The 14,012-nt window shown below is 42.2% G+C and overlaps 1 protein-coding gene across 3 annotated transcripts in view; it reads right to left on the bottom strand.

Annotated features, from left to right (window-relative positions):
• SCRN1 (secernin 1) overlaps positions 1–14,012 on the bottom strand; it is a 59,148-nt gene that overhangs the window by 36,738 nt on the left and 8,398 nt on the right. For 2 of the 3 annotated variants that reach the window (XM_057550326.1, XM_057550327.1), the window contains one exon: positions 2,616–2,775. The exons of the other annotated variant lie outside the window; for it this stretch is intronic. In XM_057550326.1, the coding sequence (XP_057406309.1) occupies positions 2,616–2,774 (159 nt within the window). In that variant the 5' untranslated portion in view covers position 2,775. The remainder of the gene's footprint in view (positions 1–2,615; positions 2,776–14,012) is intronic. 3 annotated transcript variants of the gene reach the window in all.

Genomic DNA, 14,012 nt, shown 5'->3' with positions numbered 1-14,012 from the left:
AGTCAGGAATCTGGACGGGGCACAGAAGGGATGGTGTGTCTCTACTCCATAGAGTCTGAGGTCTGGAATCACTGAAAGGTCATTCACTCACACATCTGGCAGCTGACACCAGCTGTAGGCTCTCCATGTGGGTCCCACCCCATGGTCTCTGTACGTGGGCTAGTTTGGGTTCCCCCCAGCATGGTGCCTGGGATCTTAGGGCTAGAGTTCCAAAAGAGGGAGACGAGCGGAAGCTGAATCCTTTTATGACCCAGCCCTGGAGGTCACACAGCATCACCTCCGTCATGCTTCACTGCATGATGCCATCGGAAGCCCTCACCAAGATTCGTGGCAGGGGTGGGGGGCATAAACCCTCCACTCCGTGGAGGTGTGTCTATCACACTGTGGGAAGTACATGTGGAATGGGATTTGGTATAGCCATCTTTGGGAAATTAAATCTGCCCACGTGAAAATCAAAGTGTTGTTTCAGTTTGCATGACTCTCTGGGAAAAAGAAACATTTAGGGAAGACAGACAGGGAAGGTCAGTAACAACGCAAACCAAGCCAACTTCATCCATACCAAGTCCACTCTGTTCCAGGAACAGAAAGAAACATTCAGATCCAAACAACATGGACATTCAAACATTAATGAATACCCATTTAAAAGCTAGCATGAGCGCCAGAGAACCTAGCACTCTTTTCTGCCTGTATGAAAGGAAGGTCCCACTGAAGTTTAGGGGCTTGGACCAAGTTAGTGGTGCAACACGAGAGGCAAGTGGTTCTGGCGAAAATCCTGTGGGAGCCAGTCTGCCACCGCCTCGACCACAGACTCATGCACTCTGACTGTTCGTCTCATTGTCTCTGTTAAATTCACCTCGCATAAGCAGCTCCTTGTAGAGTTCTGTTGCTCTGGTGATGCTTAATGCTTTTAAAGGATCGAAACAGATAAAGATTCAGATAAGAAAATGAAATACACACTGATGAATACCCACTTAAAACCTAGCACAATCACCAGAAAAATCAGTTTATTTTGTAAAGCATAGAACATCAGAGAATACAAATTATGTCGGGGGCAAGAGTTTGTTAATCTACTAGCCCCCATTTTTTTCATCCAAATTCTCCATCCTTCAACAAACAATTACCATTTAAACACATACAACTAAATATACCATAACCAAGAAGTTTATTCCATGAATGCAAAGATGGTTCAACTTATCATTAAATAGGAAGAAAAAAATCAGGGGATTATCTCCATAATCACTGGAAAGATCTCTAACAAAATGTAACACCTATTCTTGAGGATTTAAAAGCAATCAAAGTATGAATTGATGTATACTTTTTTAACATGACAAAACTATATAAATCTCTGTTCCAAAGCCAGCATCTTACTGAATGTGGAAGCACTAGAGGCTGTCCCCCCTCAGGTCAGGAACAAAGGCAAAGATACCCATTATCTCCATCACTATTAATACTGAATCCAAGCTATAAGCCAAACAAATAAGAAAATAATTAGAGATGTAAGAACAATCAAACTATCACTATTTGCAGGTTTTATAACAACATACCTGGAAAACCCAAGAGAATCAATAATAAAAGCTGACACAACCAATAAAATAATTTAGTAAAAGAGCAGAATGTAAAACTAACATGAAATAGCCATCATGAGAGTTTGACAACACACTCTGGGAATATGAACAAACAGGCATTGTCTTACATTGCTGGTGGGAACGCAAAGTGGTACACCAACTATGGAAGGAAATTTGATCATATCTAACAAGATTACATACTTACATACCCTGTGACTCAGAAATCCCATTTCTAGGCACTTATTCCAAAGAAATACTGACTAAACAGTTCTTTAAGCACTCAAAATAAGAACTGGTGGATAATTTTTAACATGATAAAAATATATAAACCAAGACCAGATACTGTGACAGATGCACAAGGCTATTATTCACTTCAGCACTATTTGTAATAGCAAAAGACTGGAAAACAACCCAAATGTCCAGCAATATGGGACTGATTAAAGTCTGATTACATCCACAGAATGAAACACTACACAGCTGTAAATGAGGAATGAAGAATCTCTTTAGAGAGCAGATGGAGTGACCTGCAAGATACAGTTTTAGTTGAAAAGAGCAAAGTGGAAAAAAGTGTATATAGCATGCTACCATTCATCTAAGAAGGGAGGAAAGGGACTGGGATAAATATTCATATGGGTATGTATGTGTATGTGTGTAGTTTATTCCATATATTAATATGTAACTTTTTAAATGGAAGGATAAACCCCCAAACTTCCAAAACATGATAACCTATAGGAGAAAAAGGAAATGGAGTGAATGATACAAAGGTAGAAGCTAGACTTCTATGAATATATCTTATTTCATAGATTTGACTTTGGAATTGTGTAAATATTTTACTTAAGTATAAAACATGGGCCATAGCAACGAATGTAGAATTCTCCATGTGACCCTGCTTTTAAGGCTACGAACAAACCTGAATGGAAACAGGAATCAACAGAACCCACATGACAGTTCTGACTTGTGAGCAGGCTTCCAGGTTAAGACATCAAGGTGCTGGGCAAAGCCAGAGAAAGAGAATACATGTTAACTGAGAGACGGTAACACGTGACTTACCTCAGCCTTGCTCTCGGGTTCATGATCAGCTGCCGAGAAATACACAATCTCTTGCACTTCATCCCTGGGCCGAGCTGAATTTTTCCCAAATACTACCAGACCGTCCTTAGCACGTGGTGGGAAGGCCACAAAACAGTAACTTGGAGGAGCTAAAGCCATCCTGAAAAGAGAGAGATGCCAGAGAGAGAATGGAAGCAGGCCTAACATGGAACATTCCACTGGTGAGTTCTTCAAACATATTTCACCCACTAAGAGAGTTCTAGTATTGAACTGTGTGCAGCGAGCTCATTAAGAGAGCCCAGCTGGCAAATGAAGGTGGGGTGTCTGGAGTAGAATCACAGAACCACTGCCACCAGATATTGTTTAGTACTCTGTGGGATTAAAGGATCTCAGATTCGCAACAGACCGCAGTGACAGCCAAAAGTGCAAGGACGCAGGAGAACGGAAAGGAGGTTATTGTTCCAGGCGGAAAACACACACGCTGCCATCTGCCACAGCAATACAAAAATAAATAAATATACCTTGTAACAGTGCACTACAGAAGTGCCTCTGATCTAGAGATGCATGGCTGCCATATGATAGTTTTTGGGGTGGTCATGGGGAAATGGGTCTGGAAATAAACTGAAAGATACCCCCCTCTTTTACATATATCTTTCTCTCCCTCAATGACATGACACTCAAGCACCTTTTGGCTTTCCTCCCGCCTCTCCAGCTGCTCCTGGGCTGGCTAGTTCTCTTCTACTTGGCCACTGAGCAACCTCACTTCTTGGCCCTTCCTTCCTCATTTAATGCTCTTTTCTATCTGGGAAAACTCATCCATGCCCAGAGCTTCGCTTGTCATTTACGAACCAGTGACCTACATATATAATTCCAGCTCAGTTCTCTCCTTGAGCTCCTGACCCACAGACCCAGCCTACCTGATATCCAAAGCTGATTTCATCATCTTGCCTAAACTGGATCCCTTCCTAAGGTTCCCTGTCTCAGCAGCCAGCTTCATCATCCATCCCACTGGAGCATCAGGAACTATCCTTACCATCTGCTTCTCCATTAAAATATAAATGAGAAGTAAAGCAATATTCTCAGAAAAGCAACTGGGATTCAAAACTCAGCCTCGTCACCTACTAGCTGTGTGACCTTGAGCAAATCACTTTACCACTCTGAGCCTCATGTTTTGCCCCAGCCCACTGATGTATCATGAGCATCAAATGAAATGATTCTTGAGAACATATTTTGCAACTTGTAGAGGCTACATGAGTATACGAGATATTTTCTTTGGGTTTTGACCACTCAAATAGAGCAGCGTCTCAAAATTTCTGTTGAGCAAGCCAATCAAACTCAACTCCCCTCACTCATTACTGGACCAGTTATCAAGTCACAGAGTCAGCAACATTCTATGTTTAGAAACATCTTTGTGAGGGACCATATTGCTACGTCTGCATCCAGGCTACTTCAGGGTAGTCTGTGTACACATACCCCGGGCTGTCAGAATTCTTCCTGGCAGTGCTTATGACAGGTCCCTCCCCAGGGCACAGAGAAGTAGGTAGTCCATAACTCTGAAAATAATTTCCTCCTAGCTCAGGAAAATAGCCCCTAGCCCCTTTGGGGGAAAGAAAAGGCAAGAAGATAAAGAGACTCCAGTTCTTCTTCCTCTTAACCTTTCCCATTTTCACTAAACTACATTATCTTCAAACTTGAGGGGTAGAGAGGAATAAACCAAGACTCTGTATGTGTAAGGAAGACCTACAATAATTATAAGATAAAACGCCTTTATAGAGGATTCCAAGAATTTGGAGGTGGGAAGAATTGCTGGCTGAGACAAATAAAGTGAAACAGACCCAGAAGAAGGTAAGATCGGGAAAGAACACGTTTTCCTGTGTTTGTATGACTCTCGTATGTAATAGCACTTCCCTTCTGCCCCCATTGCTGGGCCATGTCAAAAGTGCTGGTGTCTGATCTATGAGCAGAACCTTACTTTACTTGATCCTTAAAAACAGTAAAAATCTGGGACTTCCCTGGTGGTCCAGTGGTGAAGAGTCCACCTTGTGATGTGGGGGACGCAGGTTTGATCCCTGGTCGGGGAACTAAGATCCCACATGCTGTGGGGCAACTGAGCCCGCGAGCCACAACTACAGAGCCCACGCACCCTGGAGCCTGCGCGCCGCAACGAAAGAAGAGAAAAACCCGCACACCACAGCAAGAGAGAAGGCCACACACCACAACGAGGAGCCTGCACGTCGCAACAAAAGATCCTGCATGCCTCAACCAGGATCCCACATGCTGCAACTAAGACCCGACACAGCCAAAAATAAATTAAATAAATAAGTAAATAACAGATAAATCTTTTTTCAAAAATAGTAAAAATCCACTGGTCTTGCATTTACAAGATATATCTACAGAAAATAAACAACGCGCATGCATTTTTTTAACATCTTTATTGGAGTATAATTGCTTTACAATGGTGTGTGAGTTTCTGCTTTATAACGAAGTGAATCAGCTATACGTATACATATATCCCCATATCCCTTCCCTCTTGCGTCTCCCTGTCACCCTCCCTATCCCACCCCTCTAGGTGGTCACAAAGCACCGAGCTGATCTCCCTGTGCTATGCAGCTGCTTCCCACTAGCTATCTATTTTACATTTGGTAGTGTATATATGTCCATGACACTCTCTCACTTCGTCCCAGCTTACCCTTCCCCCTCCCCGTGTCCTCAAGTCCATTCTCTATGTCTGTCTTTATTCCTGTCCTGCCGCTAGGAGTTTTTGACAAGTACTTATTCTTCAGCTTGGACATCTGCTTGGTCAGCAGGTCATCTGAGTCACTTGACCATGATGAATACATAGGCAAAGGAAGCCCAGGGATATGTGGGCCCAGAGAGGCTGGCTTTTCTGCTGAATTTTGGGAATGATTGGGAATGCCAGAAGGGAGCAGAATTTTTATGTCATTTTTTTTTAATGTTAGATGAACCCATAAACTGTGTATCACAACCTGTAGCAAACTAGCCAAAGCTAATTGTCCATTACTTTTCCTGGATCACCATTCTACACAATGACTAGCCTCAGAGATGACTTAGCTGGATCCTTGTCTGCTCTCTAGATCAGTGCTGTTCAGAACTTTCTACAATGACGAAAATGTTCCATCTCCACTGTGTAATACGGTGGCCACCAGCATCAAGTGGCTAATGGCGTGTAGTTAGTGTAATTAAGGGATTAAATTTTTAATTTTATTACAAATTTTAATTCATTTAAATTTAAATAGCCACAGGTGGGTAGTAGAAATCCTACTGAACAGAGCAACTTTACAACTTCCCAATAAACCCAGAAATGAAGACCTTCACATTGAGGTTTCCAATGACCCCAAAAGTATTTATTTGTAAAGTCCTCCACTTATTCTATGACAAATCGTGCTATCACCCACATACATTGAATTAGTCAAGAGGAGGTAGGACAATGCTACAAGACTGAGAAAAATAAACACAGGAAGTGGATACTGAACTCATCAGGTGAATTGAGTTTAAGCAAGCTCTTTTCTCCAGAAGCTAAAGGTGATCATGGCCCTAGAGGACAATTCCATTTCCCTTGATGTGAATCTCACATTCCTGACTCTGAATATACCCAGAAAGTGGCCCTCATTGCCACCTGGAAACCCCTTGTGTACTTTGTCTGGTCAATTCCTCTCTTTAACTCCTAAATGAACTTTTGAGACTTTCACTTCTCTTCAAACTTCCAACCACTTCCTCTAAGTAGATATCTCACTTCATAGTCGACAAAGGACAGATGGGCGGGGGAAGTGAGACTATTCCAGAGGGAGGCTATGCAGGTTTGAAGGCCCTGTGGCTGGAGAAAGGGGAAGGAGCCATTACATCAAATAGCCAGTGTGGCTGAGCCAGAGGCAACGGGGAAGAGGCTGGAGACGCAGGGAGAGAGGCTAGCTCATGCTGGGTCTTGAAGGCAACGGCAGGGACTTTAGTGTCTGTCCCATAGTAAACACTAAAGCCACCGAAGGCTTTTAAGCCAGGTTTTAGGAAGGAAGTGGAGCCAGTGCACACAGATAGCTTTAAAGAAGTTGGCTGTGATAGGGAGGAGACAGAGCAGTAGCTGGAAGGGAATTCCATTTCTGTGTATCTACTCTAAGGAAATGATCAGGAGTATGGACAAGATTTATGCACAAAAGTGTGCATTACAGAGGTATTTATACAGGTGAAAAACTGATGGAAACTTAACTGTCCAGCATCAGAGAAGTGGCTAAAAATTTATGCTACATCTATATGGTAGAATACTATAAAACCATTAAAATGTTTGTGAGGAGTTTTAAATTGCATGGAGAAATGGTTTGGGGAGGTGGGGGGGTGTCCAAAATAAATTATCTTAGGGCCTCCCTGGTGGCGCAGTGGTTGAGGGCCCGCCTGCTGATGCAGGCGACGTGGGTTCAAGCCCTGGTCCAGGAAAATCCCACATGCCGCGGAGCAGCTGGGCCCGTGCGCCACGGCTGCTGAGCCTGTGCTCTGGCGCCCGAGAGCCACAACTACTGAGCCCGCGTGCTGCAATTGCTGGAGCCCGTGTGCCTAGAGCCCGTGCTCCGCAGCGGGAGAGGCCACCGCAGTGAGAGGCCTGCCCACAGTGACGAAGAGTGGTCCCTGTTCACCGTAACTAGAGAGAGCCCGCGAGTAGCAACGAAGACCCGATGTAGCCAAAAATAAATAAATAAAATAAATAAATTTATTAAAAAATAAAATTATCTTAACTACGTGAAAATATGCATGGAAAAAGACCAGAAGTGGTAGCCTGACCACTAAATTCTTTCTGGTTTTTTATATTTTCCTTTGTTTTCAATTTTCCTACAAGTATTTATACTTATATAATCACACACAAAAGATTAAAAAATAAATAAACCCAGGGGATATTACCAATTTAGGAATTTTATTTTATTTTATTTATTTATTTTTTTCTTTTTTTTTAATTTTTATTTATTTATATTTATTTTTGGCTGTGTTGGGTCTTCGTTTCTGTGCGAGGGCTTTCATCTAGTTGCGGCAAGCGGGGGCCACTCTTCATCGCGGTGCGCGGGCCTCTCACTGTCGTGGCCTCTCTTGTTGCGGAGCACAAGCTCCAGACGCGCAGGCTCAGTAATTGTGGCTCACGGGCCTAGTTGCTCTGCGGCATGTGGGATCTTCCCAGACCAGGGCTCGAACCCGTGTTCCCTGCATTGGCAGGCAGATTCTCAACCGCTGCGCCACCAGGGAAGCCCAGGAATTTTATTTTAAATAAAAAATTTGGCTCTATTTCTATGTCCCAACATCTAAAATTTCAAAACTGGCAAATTCTTATTTGAGTTATAGTTAGGACAAGTTTTTTTTTTTTTTTTTTTTTTTAAAGGATTTTCTTATTTATTTATTTATTTATTTATTTATTTTTGGCTGTGTTGGGTCTTCGGTTCGTGCGAGGGCTTTCTCCAGTTGCGGCAAGCGGGGGCCACTCTTCATCGCGGTGCGGGGACCGCTCTTCATCGCGGTGCGCGGGCCTTTCTCTATCGCGGCCCCTCCCGTCGCGGGGCACAGGCTCCAGACGCGCAGGCTCAGCAATTGTGGCTCACGGGCCCAGCTGCTCCGTGGCATGTGGGATCTTCCCAGACCAGGGCTCGAACCCGTGTCCCCTGCATTAGCAGGCAGACTCTCAACCACTGCGCCACCAGGGAAGCCCTAGGACAAGTTTTTTATTCAGCATTATTATAGTTATTCTCTAGTACTTTGTTTTCCTTTTTTTTTCTTTCTTTACAGCCTGCCCAATTCAGAGTTACTCAGGGAGCACACAAATTTTCATTACTATTATTTACACAAATAGCGGGCAGGCCTCCTGCACTCGCCTCCTTAAACAGGAAAAGAAAAACTGGCCCATCAGAAAGCCAATTTTCTGCTCACCCTGAGATGAAATTCTTTTGAAACTAATTCCAGGAATCTCAATTTTTTTCCCATTATTTGTCAAAATACTGGCTAACATACCAGATTAAAAAATCTGAAAAGTTAACTCATCTATATACTGTATAAAACATGCATTTTGAAATCTGTTTACAGGATTTTTATAAACTGTTAAATCATTCATGTATGACACAAAAAAACCAACTTTACCATTTTTCTCCCTTTCCCTCTATAATCTTATACAGCATTATGAAATGTCATAATCTCTTCCACAAAGAAAAATAAAATAAAATTTAATTAACTCCCAATCACACAAGCTAATGCAGAAATGTATTGCATAGATTTTTTTATCATTTATATTCAGCTTTGGAAAACAGTATAACCATTCAATAATGAATTTTCTATAACTACACTCTACTTAAACCAGCATTAAAATCAGTGAACAAAGCTTACTTGGAAATAAAGCCATGATTGATGGCTTTTTTCTTAACTTGCTTGCTTTGAGGCACAATTCTGAAGCTGTCTTCTGAGCCATGGGGATCCAGAGCTGGGGATGTGGGTACAGGGTTATACTACAGGCCTAAAACTGAACCCAGGAATATCTAAAGCAGTGTTTTCCAAACTGCATGTTGTGGCCCTTTTGTGGGTTATGAACTCAATATAGTGGACAAGATCAGCATTTTTGAGAAAAGAACATGTGCATCTCACATAGTAAGAGTAAGCGCTGGTACAAGAAACTTTAAGTTCAGATATACACGTATAAGTATATGTATGTACTGGGTTGCAATACAACATTTCTCTCTTACTATGGGTTTCAAGTAAAAATCTTTAAAAGCACAGGCTTAAAGAGCAAGTTTACTGAATAGGCTTCTTTGTGGTAAATACCAATTAGGATTCTTGCCAGGTTAGCGATAAACTAACAGTTCCAATTAATGAAACACTCCAATTTAACCCCCATAGACAATTAAACTTACAGGTATTTCCTAGGAAGTATTTGTTAAGAATATTTCAAAGTACATTTATCTGTACTTTATGCTAAGTAGAATAAGCCAGTCCCAAAAACGCAAATACTGTGTAATTTCACTTATATGAGGTCCCTAGAGTAGTCAAATTCATAGAGACAGAAAGTAGAATGGTGGTTACCAGGGGCTGGACCAGGCAGGGGTGGGAGTGGGGAGGAGGACAGAGAGTTAGCTGTTTAATGGGTACACAGTGTCAGTTTTGCAGGATGAAAAATTTCTGGGGATGGGTTGCACAACAATATGAATATTCTTAACACAACTAAACTGTACACTTAAAAATGGTTAAGACAGTAAATCTTATGTTATGTGTATTTTTACCACAATTAACATTTTTTAAAAATCAAGTAGCCACATGTGGCTCAAGGCTACAATACTGGACTGGGCAGCTTTAGATATCGTGCTATCAGCTGTGGTAAAGTACCCCTAAGCTCAATTTCTAACCATCATTGTCCTTACCAAAGTCCTTTCAGGATTCATGACTTCCTCTTGGGAATTATAACTCCAGAGGCCCTGGAGCTCACAGCACAGGAGCTGCGTCTCCCAACATACACCCTCCGACTGGTGACAGGAGGCTGGGTACAGGCTTGGGGGGCTGCAGCACTCCACCCCTGTAACTAGGAGACTGCTTACAGAATGTCTAGACAAGGAGGGGGGAAGCTGCATGGGAAAGAAGGTCTTTGTCCTCAAGTTCAGTGAGTAGTTATTGAAGGGCATGAATGCTCCAAGCCAAGTAGGGGTTTTCTTCGCCTGAATGCCAAACTGCCCTGCCCTTTTATCTCAGTGAAGCTGCAGAGGGCCTCATTAGTCACCATACCCAGTAATAAGGAAGCCTTGAGTTGCCTGAGAGGAAGAAAATGACTGTCTATATAAGCTATAGGCTTATTAACTCTCTTGCAAATAACTGTGACAAAGTACCTTTACTTGCACAAAGAAATGAAACCCAAATGTCCTTACTCTCCAAGCTCCCAGCTTCACTGAGAAGATTGGGTAAGTTTAAAGCCAACGTCTATGAATTACCTCCTTCCAGAAAAGCAAAGAAGAATGTATTATATTATATTATATTATATTATATTATATTATATTATATTACTTATCGATAAAGTCATTTTTTAAATTGTTGACATTCCCACTGAACTGAAAACACGACAAATGATACTCACTTATAAATTTATTTTCCTGTCCTATATCTGCTATTGAGATAGTAAAGAATAAATAGGTGTTTGGGAAAGGAATTATCTACCTGAACTGAGATGTAAACGCCAGCTGATAAAAGGTACATAAATTAGCTCAGACTCATCAAGCTCTCCCTGAAAAAAAGAAAGATTCTTCTGTTTCACTGAAAGCTCAAGACAGTAGAGCATAAAGCTTTAGGACTCCACAGCCAGTGATTTCCAGCTTCTAACAGTCTATGCCTTGAATGAGGAACTACCTAATGGAAGAAAGACTACATAGGGTATTAAGTAAGGAAGCAGGTTTTGGAGGCAACCTGGGTTCGAATCTCAGCCCCGTGTTACCGTTCTGTAACAGGGATAACGACAGGGTTGTGGTGAGGTTCAAATGAGCTGAAACATAAAGTGCTCAGAATGCTGTCTGGGACACAGTAAGGACGCATCACCGTGAGGGTGAAAAAAGGTACATGATGAAGGCTGTTCCTTTGTCAAGGTCTGATCTGAACAGATGAGACTTCAGAAACTTGGCTTTTTCTTTACAGTATCTAAAGGCTCTCTCACCTTTTGAAGATGTGCTCTATTGTCACCTGATGTCTTTTAAGAGCTGCTTACTATTCCCTTTCTCTAAGGCCAAGGGCAACACCTACCTCTGACAGTTGACTCAGGCAGTCTTCAATGCCACTCTTCTGCAGACATACTTCCTAGCAGCATGGGGAGGTACGGGGTTGGCAGGCTGCACATTCGTTTGGTTTGGTCCAGAGCACTGGCCTAAACAGTGTGGGGTTTTTTTTTTAAATCAGAATTAGCAGCTAACATTTTTAAACCTAGAGATTTTCCACAGAAATTCAGATGCTTAGCGTCTCTCGGAAACTCAAAAGACCTAGCAACACTGGATCCACATTCTTGCATGACGGCAGGATTGGAGCTGAGGGGGGCTCCTGCCACAGTCCTCTCCACTTCCCAACACTGAGGCCACTGGAAGCGCTGCCTATCATCACCCTTGGGCTATTGCTTTTTTTGTTCTTTCTTTTTTCAGTGTCAGGTCAATTGTGCTCATTTACAATGCCTGGTTGGCCCTGTAGCCCCATGTGTACAGGGGCAAGAGAAGGACATACTTTAGAGACAAACAGACTCTTGTTCATATCCTGACTCCACCCACTAACCGTGGGAAACAGGCAGGTTATGAACTCTCTCTGAGCCAGAGTTTCCGCATGTGAAAATGGGACTGATCCTCCATACACAACACAGCACATGTGTTTATCTGAGATCATATGGAAAGTACCCAGTCCTGTGGCCGTATACAGTGGGATGCTCAATAAATGTTCCTTTTCCTCCCTCCTACTACTCACTGGGGATGGGTTTGCCACTTTTGCACCAATCCCTACTATGCTCGTTCACCATCTCACCAACGGTTTGCCCCTGGCTCATCAGACACACTCACGTTCCAATGTGTAACTAAAATGTGCTTAAAGGATCAGACGGGAATGATGGAGCCTCTAGATTGAACCATCAGTTTACAGAGAATACAAATGACACCATGGGGATGAAATCAGCAAAATCCAGACTATGAGAAACTCTATAGGACAAATCTGATTTCTTCAACAAAAACTGCAAGAAAAAAAAGATGAAGAGGCAAAGTTACTTAAGAGATGTATCAACCAACTGCAATGAGTGGAACTTATTTAGATCCTGATTTAAACAAACTGTACAAAAATTTTATGACAGTTGAGGGGAATTCCCTGGCGGTCCAGTGGTGACGATTCTGTGCTTTTGCTGCCAAGGCCCTGGGTTCAATCCCTGGTCGGGGAACTAGGATCCTGTGAGACATGCTGCGTGGCCAAAAAAAAAAACAAAACTATAATATTCCTAATATTTGGAGTTCCCTGGTGGCCTAGTGGTTAGGATTCCAGGCTTTCACTGCTGTGGCCCAGGTGCAATACCTAGTTGGGGAACTGAGATCCTGAACGCCGCGCAGTGCGGCCAAAAAGTAAATTTAAAACAAAAGACAGTTGGGAAAATATGAACACATTGAATATTTGATGATACTAAGGAATTATTGTTAATTTCTTAGATACAATGATATTGTATTTATGTCCGAAAAAAGGAGCCTATATTTTTAGAAATACATACTGAAATACTTCCATGTGAAATGATATAATGAAAGTAATCTAGGGTGAGGAGAAAGGGTGAGAAATTCGGATGAGACGAGATTCTCTAGGTTATAAAAATGACTGAAGCTGAGTGATGGGTACATAGAGGTTTATCATACTGTTCTCTTTACTTAAGAAGTAATGCATATGATAAGATGTTTAAAATTCTTTTAAGGTTAGAAATAGCACTGGACTGATCTAATACAGGAAATGCTTTCTTGGAGTCATAACTTATGAGTAAGTTATGTGGGGGCTCAGATATCTCTTTGAGGAAGGATTACTGGGGGCAGGGAGGATGGGGAGGGATTTCAGTTGGCTTGGTATATTAGCACACTGGGGGAAGAGGCAAGTCCCTGGTTTCCTCTACCTTGCTATATCTCTTTCCCTCAAGTTTTAAAACGCCTATCTCTGCTCTTTAGACTATCAGCCCCATGAGGGCAAGGACACGTAGGTAAATCCTCATTTCCCCGACACCTCGCGCAAAGACTGGCACATAATAAGACCTCAACAAATGTTTGTTGAACAAATGAAGGGGAAGGGGTATCGATATTTCATCTTCAATGAGAGAAAAAGAGCAGGAAAATCTGATTCTGACAAGGTGCTCCCAAGCTGTGGTTCAGTACACGGGATTCACATTTGACCACACATCAAAATGATGGTCTGAGGGGCAGATTCCTAGACACCCCCTCCTTGGAGATTCTGATTCAGTGGGTCTGAGCTGAGTTCCCAGGAAGGATATTTTTAACAAATGCCCAGGTGATTCTGATGCAGTCAGTTCAGACTGGTGTGGAATATCCACTGTTATAGGTTATTAAACCTCTTTGCTTCTCTAAAGTAGTATTCATTTTTTTCTGCCCAGCTTTTTTTTTTTTTTGAGTGTGGAAACTTTCAACACACACATACAAGAGTACAATAAGCTCCCTTAAGGCAAGGGCCATCAACTTTCTGCCATCTTGCTTCTCAATTTTATTTCTAAGGAAACCATTTAATTTTAATTGAATGTTGCTGAATTCAGCAACAGCATTGGCAGCAATACTCTCTGCCTTCGAGATGAAGGTGGGTGAAACCCATCCCTGGGTAACTTGAGAGAAGTATGACAAATAAAGATGTAGGAGGCTGTGTTTTCTTGGTCTTTGGCTTTAA

The sequence above is a fragment of the Balaenoptera acutorostrata genome, chromosome 7 (assembly GCF_949987535.1).
Source record: "Balaenoptera acutorostrata chromosome 7, mBalAcu1.1, whole genome shotgun sequence".
Classification (NCBI taxonomy): domain Eukaryota; kingdom Metazoa; phylum Chordata; class Mammalia; order Artiodactyla; family Balaenopteridae; genus Balaenoptera; species Balaenoptera acutorostrata.
The sequence above is the reverse complement of the archived record's forward strand: the minus strand, read 5'-3'. Positions and strand labels throughout refer to the sequence as shown.